At 42.1% G+C, this 25,980-nt stretch overlaps 1 protein-coding gene across 2 annotated transcripts in view; it reads left to right on the top strand.

Annotated features, from left to right (window-relative positions):
• Window positions 1-15,391: 15,391 nt before the first annotated feature.
• GLRA1 (glycine receptor alpha 1) overlaps window positions 15,392-25,980 on the top strand; it is a 76,013-nt gene continuing 65,424 nt past the window's right edge. For both annotated transcript variants that reach the window (XM_066341738.1, XM_066341737.1), the window contains exon 1: window positions 15,392-16,244. In XM_066341738.1, coding sequence (XP_066197835.1) covers window positions 16,189-16,244 — 56 coding nt within the window. In that variant the 5' untranslated portion in view covers window positions 15,392-16,188. The remainder of the gene's footprint in view (window positions 16,245-25,980) is intronic.

Below are 25,980 nucleotides of genomic sequence, written 5' to 3'. Positions count from 1 at the left end.
AACAACTTGAGCCTGCATCTTAAAGAACTAGAAAAAGAACAGCAAGTAAAGCCCAGAGCTAGGAGAAGGAAGGAAATAATAAAGATTAGAGCAGAAATAAATGACATAGAGGCTAAAGAAACAATACAGAGGATCAATGAAACCAGGAGCTGGTTCTTTGAAAAGGTAAACAAGATCGATGAATCTTTAACCAGACTCACCAAGAAAAAAGAGAGAGAACTCAAATAAATAAAATTAGAAATGAGAGTGGAGAAATAACAACTGACACAACAGAAATACAAAATATTGTAAGAAAATACTATGAAGACCTGTACGCCAAAAAACTAGACAACCTAGATAAAATGGACAAATTCCTTGAAACATATAATCTTCCAAAAATTAATCTGGAAGAATCAGAAAACCTAAACAGACCAATTACAAGAAATGAGATTGAAACAGTTATCAAAAAACTCCCAAAAAAGAAAAGTGCTGGGCCTGATGGCTTCACAAGTAAATTAAACCAAATATTCAAAGAAGAACTAACTCCTATCCTTCTCAAGCTGTTTCAAAAAATTCAAGAAGAAGGAAGACTTCCAAGCTCCTTTTATGAGGCGAGTATAATTCTGATTCCAAAACCAGGCAAAGACAACACAAAGAAAGAAAATTATAGGCTAATATCCTTGATGAATTTAGATGCTAAAATCCTCAACAAAATATTAGCAAACCAAATCCAGCAATATATGAAAAAAATCATACACCATGATCAAGTGGGATTTATTCTTGGGAGGCAAGACTGATACAATATTCGCAAATCAATCAATGCAATTTATCATATAAACAAATGGAAGGAGAAAAACCACATGTTAATTTCAATAGATGCAGAAAAAGCATTTGATAAAATCCAGCACCCATTCATGATCAAAACTCTCAGCAAAGTGGGGATACAGGGAACATACCTCAACATGATAAAGGCCATCTATGACAAACCCACAGCCAACATCATACTCAATGGGCAAAAATTAAAAGCAATCCCCTTAAGATCAGGAACAAGGCAGGGGTGCCCCCTTTCACCACTCTTATTCAACATAGTCCTGGAAGTCCTAGCCACAGCAAGCAGACAAGAAATAAAAGGCATCCAAATTGGAAAAGAAGAGTAAAACTATCATTATTTGCAGGTGATATGATATTGTATATAGAAAACCCTAAAGTCTCAGTCAAAAAACTACTGGACCTGATAAATGAATTCAGCAAGGTGGCAGGATTTAAAATTAATACTCAAAAATCAGAGGCATTTTGCCCTGGCCGGTTGGCTCAGCGGTAGAGTGTCGGCCTAGCGTGCGGAGGACCCGGGTTCGATTCACACATTTTTATGGACAACTGATATTTGACAAAGGAGGTAAGAGCATACACTGGAGTAAAGACAGCCTCTTCAACAAATGGTGTTGGGAAAATTGGACAGCTACCGGCAAAAAAATGAAACTAGACCACCAACTTACAACATCCACAAAAATAAACTCAAAATGGATGAAAGACTTAAATGTAAACCATAAAACCATAAGCATCTTAGAAGAAAACATAGGCAGTAAGCTCTCTGACATCTCTCGCAGCAATATATTTGCCAATTTATCGGCAAAGTGAAATTAAAGACAGGATAAACAAATGGGATTATATCAAACTAAAAAGCTTCTGCACAGCTAAAGACAATAAGAACAGAATAAAAAGACAAACTACACAATGGGAGAATATATTTGACAATAAGTCTGATAAGGGGTTAATAACCAAAATTTATAAAGAACTTGTAAAACTCAAACCAGGAAGACAAACAATCCAATCAAAAAACGGGCAAAAGAAATGAATAGACACCTGTCCAAAGAGGACATACAGATGGCCAATAGGCATATAAAAAAAATGCTCAACATCACTAATCTTTAGAGAAATGCAAATTAAAACCACAATGAGATATCATCTCACACCAGTCAGAATGGCGCTCATCAACAAAACAACACAGAATAAGTGCTGGCGAGGATATGGAGAAAAGGGAACTGCACTGCTGGAGGGAATGCAGACTGGTGCAGCCACTGTGGAAAACAGTATGGAGATTCCTCAAAAAATTAAAAATCAAACTGCCCTTTGACCCAGCTATTCCACTTTTAGGAATATACCCCAAGAACACCATAGCACTGTTTGAAAAGAAGAAATGCACCCCGATGTTTATGGCAGCATTGTTCACAATAGCGAAGATCTGGAAACGGCTCAAGTGTCCGTCAGTGGGCGAGTGGATTAAAAAGCTTTGGCACATATATACTATGGAATACTACTCAGCCATAAGAAATGATGATATCGGATCATTTACAACAACATGGATGGACCTTGATAACATCATACTGAGCAAAATAAGTAAATCAGAAAAAACTAAAAACTATATGATTCCATACATAGGTGGGACATAATAATGAGACTCAGAGACATGGACAACAGTGTGGGGGTTACAGGAGGGGTTGGGGAAGGGAGGAGCACAAAGAAAACCAGTTAGAAGGTGACGGAAGACAATTGGACTTTGGATGATGGGAATGCAGCATAATCAAATGTCATAATAACCTAGAGATGTTTTCTCTGAACATATGTACCCTGATTTATCAATGTCACCCCATTAAAATGAATTTTTTAAAAAAGAAAGAAAGAAAGGCAATGGGGAGCAACAAGGCAGCCATGACTTCAAGGGCCAGAGGGCAGGAAAACATTGAAGTGGGTGCTGAATCAGCACTTTCTCACTTGGGGAATTTTCAGATTGTCATCACAGAACAAAAAGTCAAAACAGAAAGCAGGCACCTAGAGCTTGCAGCAAGTTCACTAGGCTAGAAGGACAAATAGAAAAATAAAAAGTTACAGGCAGCCAGACGCTGAGGATCCAACATCTTAGAGAAAAAGAAACCCCGAAAAGTGAGCCCAACATTCTCTATGCAGTTTCTCCTGGGGTCATTTGCCAAATTCTCAGATGCAGGCATTTGTGGTGAGAGTTGGGGAAGCCAAGCAAAGGTGGATAACCTCCTCCAGGAGGTGGGACTGATTTTTCCCTCTTTGAATGAGAACAGGACTTAATGACTCATTTCCATAGAACCAGAGTGTAGGAATGGAAAAAATAGTGACTCTGAAGTGGAGAAACCCACCCAATACAACCGTAACCAAATGATCAAGGTTATGGTCATAACCAAATGATCAAGGTTACGGTCACATCCAAGTGATGAATCATAGTGCTAGAATGTACCCGTGGGTATCATGTGACAAGAAGAGCCCTTCTTTGTTGTGATACTTTTCCCAACATCCATAACCTCTGTTTAATCATGAGGGGAAAAAAATCATATAAACTCAAGTTGAGTGATGTTCTGCAAAATACCAGACTAGCACTCTTCAAAACTGTTAAGGTCATGAAAAACAAGAACTCAGAATCTTTCAAGATTCAGAGACTAAAGAGACTGACACCTAAATGTAATGTGGTATCCTGGATGGGGTCCTGGAACTGTAAGAGAACAGTGAGAGAAAAAAAACAAAAACAGAAGAAATCAAAATAAAGTCTATAGTTAAAGGTAATATACCAATACTGCTTCTTTAGTTTTGACAAATATACCATGTTATATAAGATGTTTCTATTAGGGAAAACTGGGTGAAGGGTATATGGGGAGTTCTTTGCATATCCAAAAATAAAACAAAATAGTCAATGGGGGGGAGGTACTTCAGGAAGGATAATCAGAGAAGACTTCATTACAAAAATAAAATGAGCCTGACCTGTGGTGGCGCAGTGGATAAAGTGTCGACCTGGAAACACTGAGGTTGCCAGCTCGAAACCCTGGGCTTGCCTGGTCAAGGCACATATGGGAGTTGATGCTTCCTGCTCCTCCTTTCTGTCTGTCTGTCTGTCTCTCTCTCTCTAAAATGAATAAATAAAAAATATTTTAAAAAATAAAATAAAAAAATAAAATGAGATTAATTTTGAAAAGGCCACTGCTAAGAGGTGAAAAAGCTAAGAAATGATTTTAGCAGTCTCATAGAGTTGGTGAAACAAAAGTTGGAGTTTAGGGCCCACCAAAGAGAAGGTACCAGCTTTTAATTGTGACCCCAGTGGGCTGTGCCCAAAGAGACACCCCTCCCAGAGCCTGACACGCAGCCTCAAATCATCTCAGCTCATGGTGGGATCAAGGTGGTCTGTCCATAGTCAGCCAGCCACACAGAAACTTAATCCTTTCTAGAAGATAACATGATTCAGAGCTGCGATAATATTTTATATTTGATTTAAGGTATTCGCCGCAAAAACTACCAGGCATGCCAGGAAACTGACACGATGACCTAAATCCAATAAAGTAAATTATCAGGCAATGGAACCACACCAATAGAGAACCCAGGTGCTAGACTCACCAGACAGGAATTATAAAATACTTACAATTAATATGTTCCAGAACATAGATGAGAAGATGGAGAATTTCTTCAGAGAATTTGTTTCTTAAAAAGAAAAAAAAAGGAGCAAGTGGAAATGCTAGCCTGAAAGTTAAATTAACTGAAATTAATTTGATAGGTCAGCGTAAAACCAGATTGAACACAGCAGAAGAGAAAATTATTCGAAAGAGAAGGAACGACCCAGACTGATGCAGAGAGGGGGTGGGGAAAAGACTAGAAAAGGCAGAAACAAGCACATGTGGCCTGAGGAACATAATAAAAAGGTCTAATATACATGAAAGTGGGGTTCTAGGAGAGGAGACAGTAAAGAAGCAATAATGAAAGAAATACCATTGATTAAATATATCAAGACACAATTAAAAGGTTCTATGAGCCCCAAGCAGGAAAACCAAACCTGGGCAAGCAGTGAGGATGCAACAGGTCAAGGTCAAACGGGGGGGGGGGGGGTGGAGGGACGGACACGTGGGCATGTGTCTGCTTCAACGAGACGGTGCTCCTAGAAGCAAAGGCCCCTCCGCGGTGTTAGAAGAAAGAAAACCAAGAGCTTTGAAATATTTGTTTGGATGTGTGTGTGTTTTTTTAATGTAAAAAGATCAATGTTAAATGCCAGATCAAGGTTTAGAGGAAGAAAAGGATATTGATACCCTTGTTGGAAACAAGACGAAAACAGCAAAGGATTTTCTCCAGTCATTAAAACAGAGAAGCCAGAATAGAAAACAGAACCGTTTTTTCTCCGTGTGTTTGGTTGGACCAGTTTTTCTCTCCATGGCACACTGGAGAAAATGGATGAGTTCTGTTTTTTAATATATACAAAATAAATGATTCTCTTGTTCTAAATTATTTTTAGGAGAAAATTTTAATTGACCGATTTGGGGTGGGGAGCATAATAAGTGTGTTCTGGGAATTGTTATAAAGCACCAAAAAAAATTTTTTAATTAGTATTTTAAAACTTGACTCTTAAACCAAAATAACACAATTTGTACATCCTTTGTGAATATATCATGAAGACCGCTGATGGGACTGATACAATCAATGGCAGGCAGCCTGGTGAGAAAAGGTCTGTTGAGAAACTTTAGGATAAAATTTCCTGTGATTCAGTCTGTCCTATTTAATTCTGAAATAATTTGTGTTAGATTCCTTAGGAGAAAAAGAAAACCAAACCCAGGCCCATCATATAAAACTGATGAAAAACAAGAGAGTAAAATGTTAAAAAAAAAAAAAAAAAAAACAGCAGGGGGAAAAAAAAGATGCATTGCCTTTAAAGTATCAAAAATGAAACTTTTTAAAAAAAAGAAAAGCCCTGTTCAGTTAGCCTTGCTGGTTAGAGCATCATCCTAATACGCTGAGATTGCAGGTTCGATCCCCAGTCAGGGCACATACAAAAGTCAACCAATGAATGCACAAGTGGAACAACAAATCAGTCTCTCTCTCTCTCTCTCTCTCTCTCTCTCTCTCTCTCTCCTCCCCCCTTCCTTTCTCTCTAAAACCAATAAAAATAAATTTAAAAATAAATAAGACTTATAACTGACTTTTAAAAGATATGATAAGGCAAAAAATAATGGAATGACACTATTTTTTTTAGCACCAAACTTTTTATTGTGTATAAATCTATATACATTGAACCTTTTACTTGCAAAAAAACAAGTATTTTAAGAATTGATAAACACTAACAGTTGACCAATACATAAGAAAACATTATATTGTATCTATCTCACAAAAATGAGTGTTACACTCTTAGTCACAAATCCAAACTGCTGTTTGTTTCTTAAATAGAACTATCTCAGTCTGAAAAAATTCATGCAGCTTTGAAAGGGGCTTAACTTATAATCAGGATTATTTTCTGCTTTGGAAGAATCTTTTTCAAAAATATAAAGCATCATAGATTGGCATGAAAGAGAAGGTCAATTGAGACATTTCTGTGTTAGCTGCTACTAGCTGAAGAAGCTGAAACCCGAATAATAATAGATATTTATCTCTATGTGTTATGATGTCCTTAAATAAACAAAATCTAGTAATCCTGCATATCATTGTAATATGTCACAATACAGCATATATTCTTATATTTTCTGATGAAAATACAGCAGGAAGAAAGGCATAGCATAAAAAATGATGCATTTCAAATCCACTGTTTCTTAAAACTATATTCATGTTTAATACAATATATATTTTAATTTATTTGCCTACCCCAACTATAGTTCCATAATATGACAGATTGGTCCTAACTTTATAAACTTACACTATGTTTTTTAAATCATTTTTTTTTAATTTTTCATGTACAGTTGGCATACAGTATTATATTAGTTTCAGGTATATACCTCAGTGATTAGATATTGTATAACTTACTAAGCGATCATCCTAATAAATCTCATAAACGTCTGACATTGTCTTGGTGTGGACCTCTTTGGGTTCATCCTGTTCGGGACTCTCTGCACTTCCTGGACTGTGTGTCTATTTCTTTCACCAGGTTAGGGGAGTTTTCTGTCATTATTGATTCAAATAGGTTTTCAGTTTCTTGCTCTCTCTCTTCTCCTTCCAGCACCACCATCATGTGAATGTTGGTACACTTGAAGTTGTTCCAGAGGCTTCTTACACTGTCCTCATCGTTTTTCGGATTCTTTTTTCTTTTTGCTGTTCTGATTGGGTGCTTTTTGCTCCCCTATATTCCAAATCACTGATTTGATTCTCGGTTTCATCTTCTCCACTATTGATTCCCTGTAAATAATTTTTCATTTCAGTTAGTGTTTCCTTCATTTCTAGCTGGTTCTTTTTTATGACTTCCATGTCTTTTTTTATGCTGTTGAAGTTCTTATAACCAGTATTTTGAACTCTGTTAGTCTGCTTGCCTCCATTTCATTTAGTTTTTTTTTCTTGTTCTTTCACTTGGGACCTGTTTCTCTGTTTCCTGTGTTTGTTTCTATGTGTTATATAGAGCTGCTATGTCTCCAGGGCTTGGTAGGGTAGCCAATTGTAATAGGTGTCCTATAGAATCCAATCCAGTAGCACAGTCTCCCCATTCACCTAAGCAGTCAGGTATACCCTTCATGTGTACACTCTCCTGTTATAGTTGAGCCTTGGTTGCTGCTGGCAAATCCATAGAAGGAAGTCACCCCCAGACCTACCAGCTGTGATAACTGGCTGGGTCCACCATGGAGGATCAGCTGAGCAGGACTTACTTCAACAAGGCTCTGGTGTCCACTGAGTCCATCCCTTAAGTGTGTCGCTTGTGGAAGTAGATGGGGTGGTGTTTCAACATGGTCTAAAGTTGTCCACTGGGTTCTCTGACTCTGGGCCCTCCAGGAAGATACAGACCAAAATCACTGTTACCTGTGTTCTACCTGGGGCCTCCTGGCATGAGCTCCAGAGTGATCTGAAGATGGCTGCTATAGATGCTGGGCTTGGAGGTGCACAGGCAAGCCAAGCTGCAAACCAAGGCCAGCTGTCACTAGCGCTGGGGCCACTTACCAAGAGGTACAGGGCATGCTGAGGCCAGATGCTTGTTTGAGAGATTTTAGAAAAGTCTGAAGCATGAGCCAAGACAAACCATTTGTATGGAAAAGCCACTGAAAACAGCTTGAGTGGATTCACAAGTTGGTGAAGCAGGGCCTCAGGGAATCACCAGGGCAGAAAGAATAGTGATAGCCAGGTTGATGGAGACTCATATCTGGTGCCCACCTGCTGGCTAGTGGGGAAGGGCTCAGAAAAGAAATAATGGCCTTTGCACACACTTTAGTCTGGGAGAAAGCTGCCCTTCCAGCTCTTGTCCTGATGCCAGACAATTCAGTTCCTCCCCCCAGAGCTGGAGCTCAGAAGAAGAGTCCAAGTAAGACCATTCCTGGGACTCCAGCAGCCTTCTGTCTCACTCAGTCAAAATCCCCACTGGTTTTTACAACCAGATGTTATGGAGACTTCTCGTCCTGGCACTAGGACCCTGGACTGAGAGGCCTAGGGTGGCAATGGGACCCTCATTCCTCAAGGGGGCACCTCCTCAGCCAAAATAGCCCTTCCAATTTTTATCCACCACATGTGGGTTTAGAACCAGCCCATCCTGTGTCTCTGCCCCTCCTACTACTCTCAATATGGCTTCTTCTTTATGTCATTAGTTGCAGGACTTCCTTTTAGCTAGGTTACAGGCAGTTTGAATGACGGTTGTTTTATAGTTTAGTTAGAATTTTGATGCGGTTGTGGGAGGTTCCTAGCACCACATTTACACCACTATCTTGACCAGAAACCTTGGAATGACACTATTAAACAGTATACTTCCAAATACCTAAGGATCTCATATTTTAACTAAGAAATATTTTGAAGTGAATTATAATGAAAATATAACAAATTATGGGATGTATCTACAATAAAACTCAGGAGAAAATATTGATACAAAGCCATATATATATTAAAGGTTAAAAATCAATTACCTGAGCATCCATTACAAGAAGCCAGAGGATAGACAAGCAAATCAACCACCCCCCCAAAAAAAATGCATAAGTTGATAGAAAAAAAAAAAGAAATAGAAAACAAATTTATAACATAGAAAAAAATTTAAACCAGTTATTTGAAGTAACCAATAAAATGGCTAATCCCCTAGAAAGAATAATCAAGAAAAAAGGAAGCACAGATTACCAATATGAAAAATAAAGATGTCGCCTGACCTGTGGTGGCGCAGTGGATAAAGTGTCGACCTGGAATGCTGAGGTCGCCGGTTCAAAACCCTGGGCTTGCCTGGTCAAGGCACATATGGGAGTTGATGCTTCCTGCTCCTCCCCCTGTTCTCTCTCTATCTCTCCTTCTCTCTCTCTCTCTCCCCTCTCTCTCTAATAAAAATGAATAAATAAAATCTAAAAAAGTAAATAAATAAATTTTAAAAAATTTAAAAATAAATAAATAAATAAATAAATAAAGATGTCACTACAGAATCTATAGAGTAACAAGATAAGAGAATTATAGCAATCTTCTGCAAATTCATGTGAAAATCTATATTACATGGACAAATACCTAGAAAAACTTATTAAAACCAGCACAAGAATATACACTCATAATAGTCCTATATCTGTTAAATCAATTGAATTTATAAATAAAATACCTTCCACTAAGAAACCTCCAGGCCCAGATGGCTTTCCCAATGAACACTTTCAAACATTTATAAAAGAAATAACTACAATCTTATATAGACATTTCTAAAGAATAGAAGAGAAAATATTCACAATGTGTTGATGAAGCCACCTCAATCTTTATACCAAAACCTGAGTTTTCTTAAAAAGGAAAGTTACAGGTCAGTCCCACTCACGAACAAAAATAATTTCATTTCATCAAAAACCAGCAAAATACAATAGAAGGAATTGATATTAAATAGTAGAGACCTTTGGCAGATAATGACAGGGAGGGAAATATAAGGCAGGCTGCTAGAGTGCTGGTAATATTCTATATTGTGATATAGATACCATCCATTTTATAAATAATTGGTCAAAATGTGTGCACTTTATAAATGTGTGTTTCTATTTTAAGTGGTTTTAACTATGTGGTACAGGAACCTCTTTTCATCACCCCTCTCTTCTGGCAAAACTGATGACACTCTTCTCATCTTTCATGTGCTACAGAGAAGGCTTCTAATAAAAATTTGTTAAAAACTGAATGAACAAATCTTGCTTAGACATGTGAAACCTCAGCCCTGGGTCAGAGATGCATCCAAATTTAATCTATATGTACTTTTCAAGCAAATGAATGAACCGCTGAATGAAAACTTAGAAGAAGAAAAAAAAAGTGAGTCCTCTGCCCAGACCTTCTCCATGCCAAAGTGTTTGTGGAGGAAGAAGGTGAGATCCCGGTAAGAGGATCCCACGGCATAGACGTGAGATTAGAGTCGAGGACAGACTGGGAGGAACACAGGGGAAAGAGGCGCAGACGGTTTGAAGGAAAGATGGGAATGAAGCACGTGGAGATAATGGAAAGTCTCACAGGGATGTCGAGCAGCTAGAGCCCAGAGGACAAGTACAGACTTGGCTGCAAAAAAGTCGGAGAGTCTCCGGGCAGAAAACCAGGGTCCAATCAGCTTGATGTGACGCTTCTCTTCCTCACAGATCCCTCCTCCTCTTCTTCTATTTCAGGTGTCTGAGCAAAGGGTTGGGAGCCATGACTTGAAAGACAGGAATCCTGGGTTCTAGACTAAGCTTAGCGATGATACTATAAGCCAGTTGAGCCACTTTCTTGGCTTCTGGGTGACTAATCAGTAAAATAGGAGGGAAGGTTTATCAGTATTTTATGAATCTACTTCTTATGACTGAAAACTCTACTGGTGCCACTGAGATTTGCCAAGTAGTTCTGAGGTCCCTTCTTTAAAACACAAAGAAAAGACTGTTACTTTGCAAAAAAGAAAAAAAAATGCCTGACTAATGGTGGCACAGTGGATAGAGTATCGACCTGGGACACTAAGGATCCAGGTTCAAAACCCCAAGCGGGCTCATCCAGCTTGAGTGGCAGGTCGCCAGCATGAGTGTGGGATTATCAACATGACCCCATGGTGGCTGGCTTGAAGCCCAAGGTCACTGGCTTGAGCCAGGGGTTACTGGCTCAGCTTGAGCCCCTCAGTCAAGACACATATGAGAAGCAATTCAATGAACTAAAAGTGATGCAAATACAAGTTAATGCTTCTCATCTCTCTCTCTCTCTCTTCTTGTCTCTCTCTCTCTCACTTCCTTGCTTGCTAAAAAAAATAAATAAATAAGGTAGAAAGTGCATCTCTAAGTTGGGTTAGGTAAGGCTGGCAGTAAGCCTCTTCCATAGTCCCATTTTCAGACCCATATTCATCATAATACTTTAGCACAATTAGGCAAGCTACTGAGTTGCTCCAAATATCCATCTCTCTTTACAAAGTATCATTGAAGCCTGTCAAAGTAGTGTTGAAGCATCCAGCACTCTCCTCTGTGAATGTCATCATGATCAGAGGCTTGGGATTGAGCTAATTACACTAGCTGGTTTGGGACACATAATCTCACCTGGTTAACACTAGTCCTTTCCCTTCTTTTCCTCTTTTCAGGCCCTCTCCATAGATCTTTCTTCTTTCACTTGTTCACTCATTCATCCTTGCAAGAAATATTTACTGAGCATCTCCTATGTGCCAGGCCCTGTGCCAGATGCTATATAGATATATATAAATAAAAGCCAGGTAGTGTCCCTTCTCATGGAGATTTCCTTGGCCTTCCTTCACATGCCATCTTAGTTGGAAAAAAAAAAAATAGTGGAAAGGCCCGTTAGCCCCAATTAGGGTACCTATATTCTGGTCCCAACTCTGCTACTAGTCTAAGGGGTAAGTCACTTAACTTGTCTAGATATAATTTTCCTCTTCTGTAAATAAAAGTGTTGAACAGAGCAGTGTCTAAGGCTATCTCAAATGGATTTTTCCCAGTAGCGCCTAACTAATCTCCCTGCTCTCATTTTTCCCCTTTCCTCCCCACTGATTTTATTTTAAACACAGCAGCCAGACAAATGTTAAAATGTTAAGGCAGATCTCATTACTCCTCTACTCACAATCCCCTCAGTGGGGTTCACTCAAAATAAAAACCAAAGTCCTTCCTATGTCCAGGAGTACATGATCTAGCCCTCAACTACTTCTCTGACCTGGGATGCAGCCTTTACTCACTCCTCCCAGGTACACTGGCCTCCTTGATGTGCCCTGCATGCTCCAAGCACACTTCCACCCCAGGGCCTTTGCATTGCTGTTTCGCTGCCTGAAAAGCTCTCCTTCCGCTCCCTGAGATTCACACGACTCATTCCCTGACTGCCTTCAGTCATGTGTTCAGATGTCTCCTTTTCAGAAGGCTTTCCCTGTTCTGACCACCCCATAGAACATAGCCCCTTCAAGTTGGTCTCTGTCCCTTTCCCGTGCTTCTTTCTTTTTGATCCTTAGGGTTGCCAAACACATCACAGTTCACTTGTCTACCTTCTGTCTCCCTCCACTAGAAAACACTCCATTAGAATTGGTATCTTTACTTACTTTGTTCTCTGCTATATCCCCAGTGCTTAGAATAGTGTCTGACACATAGTAAATGCTCAATAAATGTTTCTTGAGTCAATAAAAGAACAAATTTCCTCCAGTAAAAGAATAAGTCTCAGTGTGTGTCAAAACTGGTTCATTCTTAATATGTGTCAGACACTATTACTATAGTATATTACTATACTATTATTACTATAGTATAGTATAGTATATACTAATATTACTATAGTGTATTACTATACTATTACTATAGTGTCTGACACATAGTAAATGCTCAATAAATGTTTTTTGAGTCAATGAAAGAACAAATTTCCTCCACTAAAAGAAGTCTCAGTGTGTGTCAAAACTGATTCATTCTTAGGAGGATTTCAATCTGGCTACTGGGACCTGTAAGGAACCAATCAAGTATTAAACTTAAGCTACACAAAATACTTACTAATAGATCTGGACCATTAGCTGAAGCCAAGTCCTTCCCTTCATTCAGATGTCTATTTCATAGCATGGTAGTTTCACAATAAGATTAGATCTGATTGCCATTATTTTGTGCAGCTTCACGTGGTGAGGAGAGTAGGCATAACTGCCCCCATTTGACTTAGGCCCAGAAAGTTGGGTCATTTACCCCACAAAGGCTGTGAGGCAGAGATACAATAAGAACATAAATCCCTGACCTCCAAGCCTGCAGTTGTTTATTTTCTACACAAGACAGATCTGGGTGTACTATTTATAGGCATAAGAAATATGTGAGGTATCGGATTTAAAAAAAAGGGGGGGGGGGTACATTCCCAACCATGAGAAACTTTTCCCACTCAATCTCTGAAGTGATTGCGTGTTCCAGGAGTTCAAAGTACTATTTATTTTACATATTATCATATCCCCAACGCGAGGCAAATTTGTGTGTGCTGATTAAATAAAAGTAGCAGCCTCATATTAAACAGAAGCTCGCTAGATAATAATTACTCTCCAGTAATAATTACTCTTATCTCCTGCACAGGCCACAGCCTTGGAGGTATTCACACACACACACACACACACACACACACACTCCCTGGCAGAAGAAAAAGTAAAATACTTTCTACATGCTGTATTCACACCAGCCTGCATAGTTGCTTCCTAGCCAAGTAAGAACCAAGAACAAAGTTGCCAGCTCACAGTTGGTTTTGGTACCTCTGGGGGCACAATGACACACATAGATGTACATATATACAGGGTGGGGCAAAAGTAGGTTTACAGTTATGAATATGGGAAACACATGGTTTATTCTTGTATTATTTCCCATACATACAATTGTAAACCTACTTTTGCCCCACCCTGTATGCCTACATGGACAGAGACCCATTTACAAACACAAGTGAACAAATACAAATACATATATGCAACTAACATCCACTTCAGAAATAGGCAGAATACGAATCACAAATCAAATAATACACACAAAAATATACACGCTCGTCTGGCCCAAGCATACTCACAAATGCACGCACACAGAAACAAACATTTGCAAAGATAATGTTTACCTCAAGGTATAACTGTAACAAGTAAATGTGATTATGGAGAGTGCACAGTAGTGCTTGGTAGATAGAAGACATGCTAGTAAAGGTTAGTGATCAATAGATATATAATATAAATTTGTATCAGACTTATGTGAATACCCACCTTCAAAGAAAAATTTTCTTGCCAGTCACTACTCAGAACCTCATGGAAATTCTAAGTAGCCCATCACAGTTCTGCTGTGTGGATACCAATAAGAAAGGAGTCATGTCAGGTGCGCTGTAACCCTAGGGGTTATAAGGAAGCTGGTGAACAAAAGTTTCTTTTTTTTGCTAGGGAGAAGGCCTGGGCTTGAAGGAAGCTGAACTGTTAACAATTATTCTTGCGAGAACCAGCTGCCAAAAACTCAAAAGAAGGAGTTCCTAAAGCTACTGGGTGACAGGGAGGCTGGTGTGGGGGAGACACCCCAGAGTCCCAGCCAGTCCAAATCAGCCAGAAAATCCAGCAGAGGCCATTAATCTACTAAAGTCCGGTAGCTTGGAGAAAATCTGATTAACTCCACCTCCCCGGCTGAGCTCTAGAGTGAAATGTATAGCTGGTTTCTGAGACTCAAGTAAGGTCAGGAAACAGAGAAGCAGGAGGGCGAAAAAGCAGGGACTGGGAGTGGTAAGTACTGAATACTTGTATGTCCAGGTTGGCTCTGTCATTATTTTGGAGCAAGCCACAGCTGTCTGTGGCTGTTTCCCCAGCTTATGTGATGTAAATAAAACTGTCTCCTGTCTAGTTGGAAGATAGCATATCTTCCTTATCCCCCAAAATACTGCTCCCTCTTGATCCTGGAAATTGCTCAAGGAATTTCCCCTGTATTTTCATGCTGCAGTGGGGCTGGGCGGGGGTGGGGGTGGGGGTGGGGGGGGTCTTCCTTTATTGACTAGGCTTCTTTTTGAAACCTCTCTTTTTTTTCTGGGGCCAATTTCAGAACTCTAGAGAAAGTCGGGGATCTAGTTCAATTCTTCCCATTTAAGATGATAAAGTGAGCCCAGAAGCATGTCTGAACTGGGGCTGGTAGGTTTGTTTTATTCACATACAACTTCATTCTTTTATTTAAAAATAAAGAGGGGGGTCATTGTTTTGAAGGACCTGGAGAGATTAACTCCATAACCTCCTCTACCCCACGGCCCCTATGCAAAGGAGAGGGCAGACCTGGATCTCATCCAGCACTCGAAGCGTTAAGCTCAACCCAGAGTCTAACACGCAATTGGCCAAACACCGGGAAAAGATGTGGTTTTTGCAGCTGTTGGCCAATGAGTACCTCGAGTGGGAGGGTTTGAAGATACTAAGGAGTTTTCCCCCCTTTTTTTCTCTCTCCACCCCCTCCCATCGGCCATCCCTGCCCCCCCCCCTTCAATTCCCAGCGCCGCCAGTTTGTTAAATTAATGCAGTAAGAAAGTCCGAAGAGCTGAAGGAGTCCTGGCCAAAGGAAAATGGGCGAACTCAGAAAACCGAGATGCACCTGAAGCCTTGGGCTCCTGAGCCCCAGAGGAGTCGCCATGGACCCTGGCAGCCCCTGAAACTTGCCCTGAGCTCTCTCACGTCTGCAGCCCCGAGCAATGGGACACCTTTCCTGCAGCGATCATAACTTATTCGGTGGAGACCAGAGAACAGGAATCGCAAGGCGACAGCAGACCGACACGCAAACAGGGGAACGAGATTCCGGGACTCGGTCGCGATGCGCCAGCCTGACACCTTCTCCGGGATTTAACTAAAGGCAGCACGATCAGTCGCTTCCCCTCGCCCCTAACCCCCTCAGGCCAGCCCAGGGGCATTAAACCCTACTCTATTCTACCCAAGATGCTCACCCAATCTAATGGTCCACAGCCAGCGCTTTGATTTCTACAGATTTTTTTTTCCTTGCATGGAGCTGGCCGTTTAAACAGAAAAAACGGGTAAAAAAGAAAATATACCCACCCCCAAACGTGCCTCCCCAGCGCCGCAGGGAGCCAACAGACACGCTGGAGTTTAACAAACAGCAATACTCTTCGCGCTCTCGAAAAGCTGGGCTGGACGCTCTCCGTGGTACTGAAACGCTTCGCGGCGGCTGCTGTCGTGGTCCCTACAGCCCCTTCGCTGCAGTTTCCCCTGGGGCTTTCCCTCCGCGCCCCTGCTTCCCACCTCCCCTTAGCATCTGGATTATTTTTTTCAATAGCGCTCGCTGGTTTTATAAGTGCCAATCTGAAACATTTTTTTGGCCCCGTAACTCGTGGACTACAAAGCACAAGGACCTGAAAATGTACAGCTTCAATACTCTTCGACTCTACCTTTGGGAGACCATTGTATTCTTCAGGTATGCAATTTTCTACTGACCACATCGCTCTGATGAAAATGGGGGAAAGGAGCACGGAGGCTGACTCTGTCCGTGATCCCCCTCATTTGGGGGGGAGGGGTGCCATATACCACTGCAATCGGGTCCTTCTCTCCCCTCGTTCCACCCTCCCCCCAACCCCGCCCGCAGGGTGTCTGGCTTGTGCGTGGAGGTCTGAGACAGTCGTAGCTCTGGCAGCTGTTTGCCGGTTTCTTGTGATTTGTTTGTCCTTCCGCCTGCTACACCCCCGCCCCATCACGAGCCCCCTGGCCCCCCTGCATATTGGCTCTCACTCAGCTGGGGACTTTAAGGGGAAGCTTTAGGAGTTACTCAGTTTAATTAGGACTGCATTCTCTCTAACCGCAGTGCCGAAAACCTCAGCTCTCCCGTCTGGGGGAGCCAAGTGACAACTAGCGGTGACGGGGAAGGTTGCACTCGAACTCACTGGACACAGAACATTTCATTTTCTCTCGTTTTGTTGTTTTTCTTTTTCTGCGGGGTGTGGGAGAGTGTTGCTGAGGCTATGGTTTGGAAACAATAGTGTTATGACCTCAGGTTGTAAAGCCCTAAATTTGGGAGCACAGTGGATCTATTTAGAAACACAATCTGGGAAACATTCCCTTTTTTGAAACTTTACCTCTTTCCTCTCCCCTACCCACCTTTCCAAACTCTACTTTGTCAGCTGGAGATCCTAATCTGATGGACAATTCCTGTTTGTGTTTTACTCCTTAATTTATGTCTATCCCTGACTCAACAGCTAAGTTCCCAGGTTTAAATTGTCTGCCTACAGGCTTAGCATTCCTATGTTAGTACTAGCAAAAAGTAAAAAAAAAAACAACCCACCTCTTCAGGAAGCATTGAAATAAATAGCCCTTTTGAAAGCGGGTGAATCATGCCATCTTCAGAGGTGGTTATGATAAGTTCATTTACATGAATTGAAAAAAATTATTCTTCTTCCATGACCTGCAGGGATCATTAATCTTCCTCATTTTAGATGCCTGACTCTCATGTTTTACCATGGCATTGGATTAACAGTCATTTGAAAAACCTACTCTAGCTTGCTTTTTCAAATAAGTAACCATCAAATGTTATTCCCTCCGATCATAAACCAGCAAATAATTCTTGGAGGTTTTTTGTTTTGTTTTGTTTATTACATTGTAGAGAGCTCTGCATATGAATTGTTGTTTGACTAATCTGTTGGTGTTTATTTAATGAATGACACCTGCCCCCTAGATTGTAAGGGTCTGTATGTAAGCCTTTCTACTTGTCTTTCTCTTGAGATTAAGAAAAGACCCCTCTCCTCCTCTGAACTACCCAATGCTAAAGCTTCTAATCTCCAGTTCAAATAATTCTTTGATAGGCCACAGTACTGCCACAGCTCAGAATGCAAATAGTCAGGGAGTCAGACAGAATGAAAAAAGTGCAACAGTCCAGGGCCTTGTGAAATCTAGGTACTTTAGGGGGAAAGGGCAGAAAGCATCCTCTTAATTTAACAATATCAAATCCTTTCTTCCCTACATACGCAATAGAACTTTAAAAGCTATGGAGGTGGAGTACTTGGTAACATTTGTATGCAAATTGATTCTCTATTTGGCTTATGGAGACAGAATTGAACCAGAGAGATTAAAGAGCAAATTAATAAAACGAAGCACAGTACATCATTCCCTCCCCAAAAAAAGAAACGTTTTTCTTGATAAAAAGTATGTATTGCTTGATTTTCTTCTTCTAACTATTGTTTTTCACAAGAGGAAAACACAGTCCAAAAGATTTGCATTGTAATCATTTTGATAAGGTTATAAATCCAAGTTAATACTTTAAATATAAACTCATGGTGGCCTATCAGGAAGCATCACTCAACATCTTCCTTCCCTGTGTGTGTTAAGACATACATGAGCTACAACAGATACAGGATATAATTCCATGTATTTGTAAGGGAAGAAGAGTCATGACTGTGGGGAGCTGGAAAGGGATTGGGATGACTGCACTTTCAAAATACAGCAATGGCTACATCATTTGAGGAGTCGACATTGTTTCAGAAATGTCCTGAAACATAAAATAATCAAAATGAGAACTGAACAAGGGAAATACACTCAGCAATTTTTTAGAGAGATGGGGAGAAAAAGAGATTACAAGAAGGAAAAGCATTATCTTTGTCTAATTTGCATTTTTATTTCTTAATGCTCTCGTGTTCTAAATTTTAGGTGAAAATAAGGAAGTGCTAAAGTCTCGGGGCTCAATAGAATGCATGTGGGGTAAATGGAGACTGGCAGCTCCCTAGAAGTTTCCATGCGAATAACCCCTTCTCCCCCAAGGGACAGGCACTGTGGGGGAATGAGCCAATCCCATCATCTCAGGCACCCAGGTACTCCTTAGATTAAATGATACCAGCTGCTCACCTTGTTGGGGAGATCTGGGGGCTAGAATAGGGAAACTCAATAACAGAAGTGCTGCTGCATCAGCATGTAAGCAGCGAATGGCAATAATGACAGAAGGCGGAAACCTTGTCCTGTGCCAACACAGAGAACAATCGAGGCCTTAGAAAGAGGCAAGGGGGAGAGAGACTAGGGTCCTGGGAGACAGACAGCATTGTGGTGCTCATCATCTGTGTCCCATAAGTAAAATGAGGTGATTTGGCTGAAATTCTTGCTCTGATATTTGAAAAGCCTATGGGTCTAGAATTCCAGGAGTGACGTTCTAGGGTTCGATAACCTAAAGATATGTTGTTGTTGTTGTATAGTAGAAATGTATTCCTTTCAAGCCAAAGGGAACTTGCTTTGATTCCCAAAGCCCTTGCAGTGGCCTATGGGTGAGAAGGACCAGGGTAACCCCACAATTTCCTCATCTTCTCAGTAACTTGAACAGATTCATAACAAATAACCATTTTCTCAATCTCAGCAGTATTGACCTTTAGAATTGGGTAATTCTTTGTTATAAGGGCTGTCCTGAGCATTCTAAGATGTTTAGCAGCATCCTTGGCACCATAACACCCCCTGCCCAGTCTTAACTATCTAAAATCTCTCCAAATACTGCCAAAAATCTGGGGTTGGAGAGGGGGGTTGGGAAATTACCCTCAGTAGAGAACCACTGGTATAACATGACAACTATTTAATCCGGTGCTCTGATGTACAAATTATAATAAGAAAGAAAGTTCGGTTTCCTTGAGAAAATGTCCCTCATAAAACACATAAAGTATCCTAGTGAAGCCAATAGAGATCTAGCTTGTGCCTGAGAAGGAAGTAAAGGCAGAGGAGATAAACCAGGTCTAAGCCATGAGTTGTTTTCCCCAAAGATGACAGCTTTTCCTTATATGCCAATTCCATCTGCTATCCCAATAAATGTTTTCTTGTACAGGGTTTTGGCTGAATATGGTGCTCACTTGCTTAAAAAAGGTCACCAAAACTTTGAAGGGAAGATGTTTCTATGCACACTAGGGTCAAAAGGAACATGGCAAATAGGTTTTTCGTGTCTCAGTCCTGAAAATCCACCCTGTTGAATGATAAATGAGTTTCCCCTTGTAGTAGCCCTCTGGCTTCCTGGGCTTCAAACTTGCTAAGAGGGGCAGATGACCATCTGTATCTTTTCCTCCTCGTAGCATAGCTGTATTCTCCTGAAATCTCACCCACTGCATTTCGGGCACTGCGGAGAATGTCTAGGAGCTACTGAAATGGGTCAAGGACTTTTTCCAAAGGAATGAAACCCCTTGGGCAAGTTTGCATTGGGCCAACCAAAATGTCACCCTACCTTCTTTGGGGGGGGGGGCTTAGGAACCTTGAAAAAGAGAACTCATCATGTCTTTTGTTCCCATAGGATAGCTTGGACAAGGGTCCTAGGCTGGTAAATGGAGTTATGGATTGGCACATACCTTCTGCATATTTATTTGCAAAACTGATAATGGACTTTCTGAGGAGGGGAGACAATTAGGAAATATGTTTCTGAGACCACCTTATGAAAGAGGTTGGATCATGTGATGCCGTGGAAAGAGCAAGCGACTGTGCTTTGAAAGCCCCCCCCCCCCACCGGAGTCAGCTCTGTCCTCATCCTGTAGCATGGCTTTGACAAGTCTCTTTCCCCTGTGGGGACTCAGTTTTCTTACCAATCAACTCAAATGACTGATTCCAGCACCTCTGAGTTCCCTGCAGCCTTGTATAAGGTATTTATGAGAGCCAGAGGCCCGTACCCACAAGGGCTCAGGCTGAACTTGCTTCACTGCTGACACAGACTTCAGTGCTTGATCCGGCATTTAGTTATCATGTGTGCAGGTGTCCGGTCCAAAAGTAGGTCCTCTGCAGGGGAGACAGAGGTAACAGCTGCCATCGTCCCTCTCCTTACAGAAAGGGGAGGCACTGCTCTGTTTAAAGATACATCAAAAACCTTTCTCCTTCTTCAGAGGGCCCGCAGAGCCACCCTCCAGACAGTCTGTGTGCGTCCTGCGACAGCGCCACATCTACATGGGTGTCGTTAACTTTATTTCCCTCATCAGCTGACAGAAGCCAGAATGGTTTCTAAGATGGATGGCTCTGTCTCCCGCCTGGCCATCTCGATGCTATTCTGCAGGTTTTCTGCTGCTTTAAGAAAAGCAGCCTTGGCCCAAAAGGCAGGGGATCTTGGATCCAGAAGTTAGCTAGTAGCATGACCTTGAGAGGGTTCCATGACCTTTCTGGCCTCAGTTTCCCTAGCTGTAAGGTGAAGGGAACCGACAAATCACTTTGTCTAAGATCATTTTTAGTCATGCCAGCCAAAGATTATAGTCTCCCAATCTCCTCCATACTAGAACAGTTTGGGGTCATCTTTTTACAAGAAAGAGCACCACTGGATTACATTCTGGCACAAAGGTCTGAACAAAGGGAGGACCTCACTAACAACTTCATGCTCTGGAGGGTTATCCCAACCTAGAAACAGTCATTGACAGGTCCCATAAATATGTCAGTTTCCCCAGAGAATGGTTCACACGATGAGAAAGCATGACACCTGCTCACTCCCCTCACAGATGTCAAGGGCGGCCTGAGAAAGAGACCAACGTCTTTCTGGACTTTTGTCAGTAATTCTGTTTGGCTTTTCCGCCCAAATAAAGACCATGTTTTAAATTTTTGCTTTACCCAACCCCACTCATAATTAATTTATTTTCCTTATCTTTATCAGTCAAAGGCATACATAACTGCCAGGAATATGAACAGCATAAGATAAGGATCATCGCCACACTGGGTTGACCTAAGAAAAAAAAGTAAAGACACGTGATATGTTTTGTTAGTCCATAGAGCCTTGTCAGAAGTAAACATGCAATTTGTTCGACTCTTTGAAATATTTAAAATGGATTTTGAGTCCTCATTACTATTCCATGAGCCCCCTAGGTATCTAGGGACCCCATTTAGAAAACATGAGATTTGATTTATTCCATATCGCTCCAAGAGAAGAATTAGAGTAAATTCATAGACTGGCTTTTTACTGTACATATGCAGATTCTGAGTCAATGCAATTTCCAACTTTCTGGAACATCTGTCAAGTGGTGAAATGGGCTGCCTCCGTGGTAGTGAGGGTCCCTGTCAGTGGAGGTATGCAAGCAGAGACTGAATAGCCACCTTGCAGGAAGGACATAGGAGACATTTAAACTACTTTTGTGAATTAAGATGTATAATTTGCTACAGAAGAGTAAATGTCAATGCAGGTCAGAGGCAAATCCTCACAATCCTGAAGTTCCCTTCTTTCCTGATCCCCAAATGACCAGCTGATCTTTGTAAGCTCTGAGTCATGCCATAACCCACACTCACTCGTACCTTTTTCTCCTTTAAAATGAATTGTATAATGAGTAAATGGGGCAATGACCACACACACACACATACAATATGACAAAGGATTATTAAAAGGAAATCACCTTTGTTACGTAAGAGCCCTGTTTTATGCAATGAGAATGACCTCCGAATGAGAGAATATCAGAGCCTGAGAGACCACCAGAAAATGCCCTGGTTGACAGACAAGTCCTCAGGGACGGATGGTGTTCACAGGGCTGATAACGCATGTGGCTGAAGACCTCTTGGCCTTGAACTCCCACTGTCTCTCCTGAACCAATTCTCTGTTAAGCCAGCTGAAAACACCATCCAGCTGGCCAGCAAATTCATTCAGAAAGCCCACTGGAAGGGAACAATGCCCAGAGATGCTGGGAGAGGGGCTTATCCGCACCCTGCCTATGCTTTGTAATGCAAGCTCTCATGAGGGGTGCTGAGGCCCAAAGCTTTTCAAACTCCTTATAAAGGATCCCTTTGTGGCTTTCTGAAGTTGATATTGTCTGAGTCTTCCGAGGCTAATTCAGTGCAATTAGATTACCACTCTCTGCCTTTGAATTCGGCTGTTTCTCGGTGTCCGTTGCTAAATGAGTTTACCATCTTAACAGGGAGCCGCTGACAGTCATTAATCTCAGCCGTGAAATGGGCAGCATCCTCTCCTGCCTCACACACTGGGCAGCCCCCAGGCACCCAGAGAACAGCCTCTGCTCCCTTCTTTGCAAGGTCCCTCCAGAACCTCCCACTCACTCAGCCCAGAGGATCAGGCTCCTTTCAGTGTCTTAGTACCCACACGATCATGGAGACGCAGCACAGTTCTCTAATCCAGCTGTGACAGGGTGTGGAATCGTTTCCCACCCTCACACTAGACAACTGAAAGAGAATCTCCCAGGATCGGGACCCCCAGACCTGGAATGCTAGCAAAGTCTCTAAGTGAGTGATTTCCAACTGTAGTTGTGTGTGAATCACTGGGGTTGTCATTAAGATGCCGAGTCAGACCCAGGAGGTCTGGGGTGGGGCCTGGGAATCTGCATTTCTAACAGCCCCCATGAGATGCTCATGCTCCCATGGACCACAGGTCTGAGTAGCAAGGTTTCCAGTCATTCTGACTGGGGGCCCCTGACAATTATCAACCCTTCTATGTTGCAGATAAGGAGAGGAAAAGAAACTTCCTCAAGGGTTATAGAGGGAAAGGCAGAGCTTCCAACGCCCTACCCAACTGTGCACATCCCCTAAGCTTGTTCCCATTTGTCACCTGTCAAGTCCCTGTGCCCTGGCCTCTGCCACTGCACTTCCTTCCGCCCTCACACACACTGTCCTCCCTCGGAGTCACCAACACGCACCCTGCGGAGGGCTCCACAGAGAGTCGTCCACATCCCAGAAGTCCTAGTGTCCCAAAAGCTCTATTCCCATGGCTGGGGACTCCCACTGTGTGACACTGGCTAAGGAGAGGGGCACCTACAGAATGAATGGGCCTTGAATGCTGGGACACAGCGATGAGTCTGCCGGGACTGATGGGAGAGAGGAGAAGGGAGTCAGGAGGGCATCTGTGGACGCCTGCTCCCAGGACGGCCAGCCTGCCCGTGCACGTTGTCCTATCAACCCTGCAGAGTCAGAGGCTTGCTGAGCACGCCCGACATGAGTCAGGGACTGCTGCCCATTCTACCGCCTGTCTGACCTCAGACCCAGGCCCTTCCTTCTTCTTCACCTCTGACCTGTCATCCTCCCCACAAGGACACGTTAGTGTCCTGTACATCAGATAAACTGCTGCGGTCTCCGGCCTCTGCGAGCTGCGTGTTTATGGCTGCGTGCTCGGCTCTGCAATGCTCCCCCACTCCAGAGGAATGCGGCAAGATCCGCTGCAGCCCCGGCTGCCAGGCACACCTGCCCTCGCTCCCACAAGCGCACTTTACAGTGTAGGGAGCGTTTCCCATCCACGACCCCATGGGGGTTTTCCAATCACCTTAAAAAACAGATACAAAGCAGTGGTTACTGTCCCCATTTTAGAGCTGAAAAAACCGAGGCTTGGAGAAGAAAAATGACTTGCCTAACTGTTCATCAGGGTAGAGCCAGGATTCAAACACAGACCTCCTTCCTCCCAGCCGACAACACTGCCTCTTTCCCTTTAACACTGGAATGCTGCTATATCCCTAACCCTTTATGCTTCATATCCACTCCTCTTTATAAATTCTCCTTAAAGCTGCGGCCCCCGCCCTGGCCAGGAGCTTAGCGGGTAAAGCGTCATCCGGGCGCACAAGGTCACAGGGTCCATCCCCAGTCAGGGCACGAACAAGCAATCAGTGAGTGAGTACACAACTAAATGGAACAACTAAGTGAAACAACGAATTTATGCTTCTCTGTCTCTCTTTCTCCCTCTCTCTCTCTTTCCCCCTTCCCCTCCCTCGTTCTCTCTCTCTCTCTCTCTCTCTCTCTCTCTCTCTCTCTCTCTCCAATCAATGGGAAAAAGAACCTGTGAGCGGGTACAGACGGGTACAGATGTCAGGCTAGCAGCCCTCACCCTCACCAGGGAGAAGGGAGCTGGGAATTTCCCAACAGCTTTGGTTTGACAGAGTCATTTCCTTCCAATTCTTAGCCAAACGGATATTTCATTCTCTGTCTCAATCATTCTTAATTGTACAATGTGTGCATACATCCTTTTTTCTCTTAGTTCTAAAACTACATGTAAGCCTAAAATTCCCTTTGATAACTATCTCCAGGTCCATCCCAGCTTTTATATATGTATTTCTGTAAGGAGTGTCCTACTTAACCATTTTCATTTTATTTTTATACACACATAAAATAGTATATATATTTCAGGAGTTACACACACGTTGAAATAAATTGAAATTTACTGAACTACCTATACTATCTATTGAAATACATATACTATCATTTCACAAAATCGTATCACCCATATCATTCTGCAGTTTGTATTATTCACGTGGCAGCATGTCTTGGGAAGCTCCACCTCATCCTTCTAACTACTGTGGAGCATTTTGTTATGATCTCCTATTGCTCTCCAGCCACCGCCCTATTGATGGGCATTTACATTCTTTCTAATTTCTTTAAATGTTTACTTTATTGATTTTAGAGAAAAAGAAAGGAAGAAAGAGAGAGAGGGAGACAAGAACGTTGATCTATTCCTGTATGTGCCCTGACCAGGGATCGAACCGGCAACCTCTGTGCTTCTGGATGATGCTCTAACCATTTGAGCCATCTGGCCAGGGCTCTTTCTAATTTTTCTACTGCAATCAGTGTTGCAGGAATCACAAGCTACCAGCATCTTTGTAAACACATATGACATTTTTGCAGGCAGGTAACAAGAACAAAAGATGGCATTGCTGGGACCCAGAGCAGGTGCATCTTTGATGTGAATAAATACCTCAGGCAAATATTCCTTCCTCCCTGAACCTCATTTTCCTCCTTCCCTCACAATGCAATGACTCACTAGTAATCCCATTACTATTTATTGAGTGTTTATGGAATGCTAGGTCAGTGCTAACAACCATATGGCTCGTCTCATAATCCCAAAAAAGCCCTTAGATGCAAGTACTATTATATTCCCATTTTACAGATGACAAAAATGAGGCCTAAAGAAGTTCGGTAGTTTATCCAAGGCAAGACAACTAGGAAGAGGCAGAGCCAGGTTCAAAAACAGGTTTGAGTCCCAGGAAGCCTTTTTTTTAACCACTGCACTGCCATTGTTACTCCAAGAACGAACCAGGGAGAAGGAAGGCAGAGACGGAACTGGTTGACGAAGACAGAGGCAGAATTTGCCTCTCCAGATCATCAAGGGCTAATCACTTGCAGGTGGTTCTGGATAATAATGAAGTTAACATACATCTACAAATAGATATTGGGGTTTTCAATCTCCACCCTTCACTTTGGAGGGAAACAGCACTACCTTCCACCCCCGTCCCAGAGGTGCGTGGTTAGAGCTCTGA

The sequence above is a fragment of the Saccopteryx leptura genome, chromosome 6, assembly GCF_036850995.1.
Source record: "Saccopteryx leptura isolate mSacLep1 chromosome 6, mSacLep1_pri_phased_curated, whole genome shotgun sequence".
Classification (NCBI taxonomy): domain Eukaryota; kingdom Metazoa; phylum Chordata; class Mammalia; order Chiroptera; family Emballonuridae; genus Saccopteryx; species Saccopteryx leptura.
This window is presented reverse-complemented; position numbering and strand designations above follow the sequence as displayed.